The sequence below is a fragment of the Galendromus occidentalis genome, unplaced genomic scaffold (assembly GCF_000255335.2).
Source record: "Galendromus occidentalis unplaced genomic scaffold, Mocc_1.1 scf7180000075867, whole genome shotgun sequence".
NCBI classification, from domain to species: Eukaryota; Metazoa; Arthropoda; class Arachnida; order Mesostigmata; family Phytoseiidae; genus Galendromus; species Galendromus occidentalis.
The window spans coordinates 88311-96877 of NW_003803857.1; the positions used below are offsets into that span (position 1 = coordinate 88311).

General features: G+C 51.8%; 1 protein-coding gene across 1 annotated transcript in view; it reads left to right on the forward strand.

Annotated features, from left to right (window-relative positions):
- The first annotated feature begins 5236 nt into the window (after nt 1-5236).
- Nucleotides 5237-8567, forward strand: part of LOC100905509 (high-affinity choline transporter 1) — a 4326-nt gene continuing 995 nt past the window's right edge. The window contains exons 1-5 of the mRNA XM_003738287.1: nt 5237-5384; nt 6557-6694; nt 6783-6938; nt 7559-7707; nt 7966-8463. Of these exons, the coding sequence (XP_003738335.1) occupies nt 5237-5384; nt 6557-6694; nt 6783-6938; nt 7559-7707; nt 7966-8463 (1089 nt within the window). The remainder of the gene's footprint in view (nt 5385-6556; nt 6695-6782; nt 6939-7558; nt 7708-7965; nt 8464-8567) is intronic.

Here is an 8567-nt window from a genome sequence, read left to right on the forward strand (position 1 = left end):
TCCACAATTGAAACAGCGAGGCACGGAAGGAATCGACTCCGATCGGAAGTATCCGATACCACGGCAGAGGAGCGGGACGGTCTCCCTGAATCGAATGTTGAGGACTGAGGAATTGGAGACATCGGGGGAGGGGTTCGCAACCAAGCCCCTCGCCAGGCAGACGGCCACGACAGTTTAGTCATAAGAAGCGGTAAAGACACATCGCATCCGCTGCGATATGGATGCGAGCCGGAAGCCGGTCCGGAGTCGAAAAATAACGATTATTGCTCTCAGAGCACAGCGAATCGCCCCTGTCCGGTCGCACGTGGATGACGTGAGCCCTCACGTCATATGCGCATGCTTGAGTGGTATGCATGCGATACTCCCTATCGACTTCCACGAAGCGTGCCAACGATTCGTAGGCTCAGAAGGTCGAGCTTAGAGCTCGAATTATCGAGATTCCCATGAGCCAGGCAGCGTAGTCATTGGATTTCTCTCGTGCCAATAGTACTGGCTCGAAAATCTGCTCTGAAGCAGACAATCAATCTCAACCGGTCCTATGCTACGCACCATGCGGAGCGTAAGCATGAACACCCCGATGGGCGCCTTCGCGTTCGGGAAGGAGTGGAAGATCCTCATTTTTTTCCAATCAGAGGATCTCATATGCTGGATATCCACTATTATCTCAGCGAAGTATGATTTTTGAGGAATGATCACTCCAGCCTTTCGGCCAAGGAAAGATTCCCGTTCCTCGCAAGCCCCCTTTCCTAGATCCGAATCGGAAACGACGCGTCGAAACCCGGGATCCCCTCGTCGGGAATGACTGCCTTTGCGTTCCGTAGACTCCTTGCTCATCGTCTAACTCGGACGACGACTCTGAGCTCAGTAATCAGTTATCGAGAGCTCGACTAAGGCAACGATATCAGTGCCATTATCGGCCGAGACGCGTTGACTAAAATAAAAAGTGTAACTCGTGATATGCATCATAGCGAATGCGGGGCCGTCCTCCCTGAACAGGGATTCGCAGAGACAGAATGACGTGCATACCCCTTCGTAAGTTGGCGTTACTCCCTCCTCCTTCTTTCCCTATGATCTCAGGGTCGACAATGACGTGGCTGCCAACAAAGTACACTCTCCAATTAAGACAGTCTCTCCGGCAAAGCAATCAGGGTAAAGGGTGATTCTAGTCCCAAAATAGACGAGCCCGTCTCTGTTGAATGCTTTCAGTCCTTCAGACGAGAGGAAGAGAAGCCCAGAAGAAGCTATCGAAACCTACAGCGGAGCTGTCGGATGCAGAGCTTCCACTGGAGAGTATCACGATATGATGTTTGATTTCTGAATAGCGCATTCACGCGACTTCCGCTCCCAAGATCCTGAGCCTCACCCGGGGTCTTTCGAATGATCATTCCCTGCTAACTTCTGTACATCGTTTCGCTTATTCGATTCAAGCTCCTCAAAGAGATGATTTGGTCCACGGACAATCCTCCTCCTTTCCCAAACTTCGAATCCTCGAAACGGAATCGTCAAGAGATCCAGTGAAAACCGATTTGCCCCTGGGTCGATTCAAGACCTGTCGGATTTATTGCTCGATGATACGGTCACAACTAGGGGACGATCGGAATGTAGACGACTCGCTATGGTTTTTTCCTTTTTCCGCAGCCTGTGTTCCCTTGGGGAGCCGTGTGGCTCGCGCGCTTGTTCGCTCGACTGGAAAAATAATCAGATAGTCGTAATTAGTCCTTTCCTCGATGCGGGGGGGGCGGAGGTCTGCGTTCATCGAGAGAGAGAGAGCCTTGTCCTACGCTCAGCTGCCGAGCTCCATGAGTGTCGCTGCAAGGAATGAATTGGCAGGGATTCTCCTAATGTAAGAGTTATTCCTCGCCCTGCGTCTATCAGATTACGGGTATGGGAAGAAATGAGCATCCCCGAGCATCAAACCCGTCTTGCGAGGTTCGACGAGGCAAGCGGCCCATCCCAAGTCTCGAGTCGACAGAATCCACGAGAGGGAACCATATACGGTAGAACCTCGTTATAAAGGACTCAGAGGAACCGTGGGAAATGGTCTCTTATAAGCGGGTGTCCGTTGTATCCGATCAGATTACCATGGGAGGTATTGCGATCTGGGGGAAGCGCCCTCAGTCTGCTATAGGCGGGTGTCTGCTATATCCGGGTCCGTTATAACGAGGTTCTACTGTAAGACTCGCAATACTTCCTGAGCTGATATGGAAGTTGAGCAGAGTCGAAACGGCCCGACGTGGGGTTTGCCAGAATTTGACGTCATTTCATCTTCTTCCTACAAGGCAGGACCCTCATTCTGGTTCAGTGTCTCTGGATCGCTTTATCTCGCCGCCCCATTGCAGTTTTTCTGCGACCTAATACCTGCTTTGTTGGTATATTTATGATATAAATTTTTCTGATTATCATGGGAGCTCGAACAAATACTCAATGAGATGGATCAGAGCTTGAGTGAGCAGATGTTCATGTATATCACACAGATAGGCAACGACAGAGCTTACAAAATTTATATGTTGGGAAGGGGCTTTTGGGGCCGTGGCTCGCGGGAGCCCAGGATAAAGATATCCAGTAGATCCTCGCTATAAGGTTTACCTGTACGTAGCGGATTCACGGCGCTACCCTGCTCTTAATACCTTCTACATATTGGGACCCGCTGTGATATGACGATTCGACACGACCGTTTTCCACGTTCCCTCTCAGTCCCTTAACCTCCAAGGAGGTTCTACGGTATGCATCAACAGAGGGCAGACGATAGCTCCCATGGCTCCTGTCCTGTGTTCTGGGGCGGGAAATGTGCCATGCCGATATACTCGAGTGAGCGATTGGTTTTTCTCGATTCATCTCCCTCCCAGATACGGGGATTATCAAGCGATAGAGAGGCTCTCTTTCGGAGGATCTCGAACGGTTGTTTGCCATCACCTTCCCCTCCGTGTTCCGTCCAGTAAAACTTTTCCGAGAGTACAGTGAGACTCATACAGTCAGACCGAATGCTTGAGCGTTTTAACTGCTTACCGCAGTTCTTCTTGCCCAGAGCATCCGGGAGAGAGAATGATTGGGGAGCGATTCCTCTCCCACTCTCGAGCAGCAGATCGCGATCCTTAATGAAGATCCTTCCCCGGGAAGGAATGGGTCTAGCGGTCGCTTCATCATATAGCATACAAGCTGATTGCTTGCCGGATGAGCTCCCCCATCGAATCGAATAGTCCATGAACGGAATAGATCATGAACTCACAGGAGATTAACGATCTCGATCGGGCACTTCGAGCTTCTCAGGAGGATGATTCGCCTCCTATCCGGCGCGGAAACTCAAAGTGTGGGGCGAAATAATGTTTGAATTGCAACTAGAGATCGGTCGAGGCGAATGCTCATAATTCAGTAGCTGCGTTATTTGTCTTCCCTGAAACGGTGGCCTCAGTTTGCGGGAACGGAATCTTTCGCAACAGAGTCTTCCGCAAGCGCCGTTTGATGCAACGTGCCTCTTTCTCGACTCCCAGACTAACGAAACTCGGGCTAGGGGGTATGTCGGAATCGGCAGATACGAGATTTTTCGCACTATGAACGGAATCTGATGCAGGTTTCCCGCAGAGGCAGGATTCTTTTGTGCTATTGCTCAATGAGAGCTCACTCATTACACGCCGCCAGCCAATGGGGATCTTTATGATGACTGAAGCCCAGGGAGAACCCCTTCGGTGATTCCGAAGTTGCCACCGCAAGTTCCCGGAGTGTTCGTCGCTTGCTGGTCGTGAACGAGTCATCGAAGCATTTTCGATTACTCCCTCCCCCCTTCAGAACAAGACTTCAGCGTTTTCAGAAATTCTCCTTCGATTGCTGCCGGAGCAGGTCTCCTAGCATTTGAAGACCTTCCTATCCCGCTTTTCGCAATCAGAGTTTCAGTGTAGAGGTCCGGAACTCTTTCCCTCGACGTCTGTGAATGACGTCGGAGGAACGATGTCTTCGTTATGTTGTGGACTCGCGCATGCTCATGCCTCAGACCCTTTCCCACTCAAGGCTATTGGTCGAGGCCACAGCATTCTCCTGCTCCTTTCGTCGTCCTGAGACGAGCTTTGGTCACGGCCCGGACTTGTAGAGCTTGTCCTCCCTCCAATTTTCCGGGAAAATTCGGCATTTTCTCATTAGATCCGGACAGCCAAAAAATAGAGGACGATCATTCCCAAGGCGTCGATAAATCAGCTATTCCAAAATTAATCGTGGTCGAGCCATACATGAGTCCGGGCCAAAGCAAAAATTCGGTTCGACACCGAAACTTTCCTTCGAAGCGAACGAGCCTCAGATGGGGCGACAGTTATGAGTGTTGACGACGAGGACCCGTAGGATGAAGTTTTGAAATCTCCTTCAAAAGCCCATCATCAGACTCCCTTGTCTTCAATCGTGTCGTGGAGCTCCCTTGGGAGAGGAGTCAGAAGAGAAGGACGGTGCGTTTTCAGAAGAAGGAAGACAATTATGGAATCGTGGAGCCTTTTCGACGCTAGGTCGCTGAAAAGCCTCGACGAAGGATTGATTGTGAGTACAACCTATAGGAGATGACACCGGTTTCGGAGCCAGGATCTGAGCCTCCTAAGGAGTATAAGGGAGCCTTCCCCGGTCTGTGTCTCGAAAAGGGCTTTATCGAGATGTCACTCTAGAACACGGGGTTCTGCCCGACGCGTTTGAGAATGATATCGTGGGCGCCGATGATTGTTTCGGTTGTAGTGAATCTCTAATGATGTTCCCCGGGAGCCGGCGGACAGAAGGACGCAACTCTTGGCTCTGTTTCGGATCGAAAACGTGTGTTATGGATGATCCCTCTCCCTTCACGATCAGGCTGACTTATTGCCGACTTGGCTTACACCGCTGTCAACGTAGTTTTCCGATGAGAGGAAGAACAGCTGTCTGAAAAATTATGGTTTTGGGGAGACTCCGAACGTTCAGGATCCGATCCCGAGATGCCCGAGCTGTATGACTCAGTGAGTGCCTCCACAGAGAATGTGCTACGTCCAATTATCTCTGTCTATCTATTCGGTATATTTTTCTTCCAGGCTCCGGAATCAGGTCTGGTTACGGCTGAGCGTTGAGCGAGCCGGACTCTGGTGAACTACTCTTGAGGCAGTCGTGAGTGTGAACGGCGGAGGCGGAAACGACAGCTGTCGACTGAAGGGCGTCGAGTGTCCTCAGACCGGAGAATTCATCCCTCTTCAGAAGTGTTTCCATTGGCCGAAACAATCGACGACATCTACACTGAATCATGACGGTGAACTTTGCGGGCATCATATCCGTGGTGCTCTTCTACATCCTGATCCTCGCCGTCGGTATATGGGCCGGACGCAAAAGCGGAAAACGGTCCGGAGAGGAAGGCGAAGCGGACGATGTCATGTTAGCGGGTCGGAACATCGGTGAGTTGGTGTTAGGTGTCGACGTTCATCGATAACCTACGGCGCCCACTTTCGATTGGAGGTCTCCAATTAGTGTGGAAACAGACGAGGCGGGGCAAGGAGCGAGGTCAACTCGATTGCCGCATTGCAGCGAGAGAGACCAAGTCGGCAGCTCTTTTCGGGGGCAACCCGATGGAATTATAGCAATGCTCGCTGAGCAGATAAATGAGTTCGCTCCTAATTGAAAGAGTGCGATTGCTAAAACGAGGCGCAAGCGACGCCAACGCTGCCGACATCAGCGGAAACTCACGGTGGGCATTCTCTGGACGGTCTGGCCGAGCGGCTCCTTCCATGCAACGTATTGCGACACATGGGCGAACAAGCCGATGCTACGGCACGGAGCCTCACGGAGATTGCGCTGCACTGTGTATCGCAACTTTCCTTTCTGCGGGCCTTTATGCAGATTCAGGCCCCGCCAAAAGAGCTGACCGAGCTGTCGAAATACCGAAACGCCTGCATCCCGTCATAGCTTCAGATAGACGTTCCCCGAAACGCCGAATCTCTGAGGTCATAGAGTACTCGAAAATCCACCAACGGGAGGATGAAAATAGGAGGACATGTTGAATTTTCGAAGAAATTTCATGCACCACATGAGTCGCGAATATGAATTTTCGTTCCGGGTTGATGTCTAGGGAATGAGACTCAAATCGGAGAGGGCAGGCATTGCCGACCCGGATCGAGCTTTCTCCTCACCTTTTCGAACCCAATCGTCTGTTTCATTCGACCCAATGGTTCCGGGATGGAATCCAGAAGTGTTCCCTCAAACCGCCAAAAGGGCCATGCAAGACTTCTGTTATCTCCGGAGGAGGCACGCTCCATGGCAATCGGAAATACTCCGAAAAGTTCTTGAAGCGTCCGCGACTCATGAGCTGTTCGGAATATATTGTAGAGAGAAAAATGTTCGTGAGAGGGGGCTTTGCCCTAAGTCTCTCCCCCGATCGTGAGGTTTACCATGAGATTTGTTCGACTGCGGTTTCGCGTCGGAACTCGCTGTGGCTCGTGGCTCTTGATAGGGCGACGGCATGGTCGAAATATTCTCGATTCGATCACTTCGTGAGCACGACCTGATCCCGCTCCTAGGCTCGCTTCGTCAGACTACGCTCGTCGTTGAGCTCGGTATCGATCCTTTTCAGGGTTATTCGTGGGAATTTTCACCATGACGGCGACCTGGGTCGGAGGCGGATACATAAATGGAACGGCAGAATCAGTTTTCAAAGACGGAATCATGTGGACTCAGGCACCAATGGGATACGCCTTATCCTTGGTTTTGGGTAAGCTCGAACTGTCTAAAGCAAAGGCGCGCGGACGCATATTTACTCCGGAAGATCCCTTGCGGACCCTCGCTCGTTTCCTCAACAGGTGGCTACTTTTTCGCGAACAAGATGCGCGCCGAGGGTTATGTCACGATGCTTGACCCCTTCCAAGAACTCTTTGGGGGACGAATGGGAGGTCTGCTCTTCATTCCAGCTTTATGTGGCGAAGTCTTCTGGTCTGCTGCAATCCTCGCAGCTCTCGGTAAGTCCTTTCCTGAACTCACGGATGCGGATTTCGAGCTGCAACCCAAATGTGCCGAGCGTTGAAAAGCGCCAACTACGTGGAAATGAGTTCTGGTCCCCGTTTATGCCGTTCTCGGGAAGACCGAGCGTGCCCTGGGAGGTTGGAAAGGAAAATAATTTCACGTAGTACATCGAAGAGAGAGATCGCCTCGTCTGATCCATCAACAAACCAGGAGATGATTTGAGGGCTCCATCCCGAGGGCATTCCGGCTTCAGATTACTCAAATGACCCAAGACTCGAGCGAGGCCTCTACCACCGCGCGAGGAACTTGCATTTCCCTCCGTGAATTCCTCCCGGTGCCCCCTCACGTGATGAGGGGCCGATCATTTGTATTCCGTCGGAGAGTCCGTCAGGAAAGGTTCGACTCTGGCTGCCGGCATGGGATGCGGATCTTAGTCCTCAATGCAGCCAGCCTCTCTGTCTTCGGGTTCGGCAATAGAAGCGATGCTCCTCTGCTGGCGCTCGCGACCGCTATCATCCATCGAGGATCACTCCAGTGTTCATCATTTGATGTATCACTTCCGAGATAGAGAGCGGCAGATCAGAGGGAAGCAACAATTTTTTTCCTTCACGCGCAGGAGCAACAGTAGGCGTCATCATGGATTTGGATAACAACACCTCGATCATTTCCTCTGCCTGTATCGCTCTGATATACACCCTGTTCGGAGGACTTTATTCGGTGGCGTACACGGACGTTATCCAGCTGTTCTGCATCTTCCTCGGACTGGTGAGTTGCGGTATTTCTCGTTGTAGAATTTAGTACCGAGTAGCGGCTCCTCCCCTCCCTCGTAAACCGTATGCCAACTGGACGCAAAGTCTTTCTCTGGGTTTTATGACGGAGAGCTTGATAGCGGCTTGGCCCATTGCTTGTTCTCTGAAACTATGTTGCACGTCGAGGGTCACGACGGAGGGCAGGGAATGTCAGCAGTGGTCTACGAAGAATTTATCTTCCTCCACTCAACGGGTTCTCTCTGATTCTTTTCAGTGGGTCTGCATCCCATTCTGTATCAGCAACCCAGCCGTTGGAACTTTGACATATCCCTCAAACGACTGGATCGGTACGGTGGATTCGAAGTTTTTCGGACAGTGGCTCGACTGCGGCCTGCTGCTGATGCTGGGAGGGATCCCTTGGCAAGTTTACTTCCAGCGAGTCCTCTCGTGTCGCAGCGCCTTCAAGGCTCAGCTGCTGAGCTACGTGGCCGCGGTTGGCTGCATTGTGATGGCCGTCCCAGCGATGATCATGGGGGCCGTTGCAAAGGCCACCCGATGGAACGAAACCGATTATCACGGCCCGTATCCACTCACTGAGAAAGAGTCTGCCCTGGTCTTGCCTCTGGTACTTCAATACCTCACGCCGGCTTTCGTATCGTGTTTGGGGCTCGGAGCCGTGTCCGCGGCCGTGATGTCCTCTTCAGACTCGTCAATCCTATCGGCGGCATCGATGTTCGCACGTAATGTCTACAAACTCATCTTCAGGCCAAACGTGAGCGGGTTTTTCATCGAGAAGAAATAGATTCTAACGAATGGGGATGTCGAGGTGATGAGGAGCCGATCAATGGGATCAGCAGGCGCGTATTCAGGGGGGGG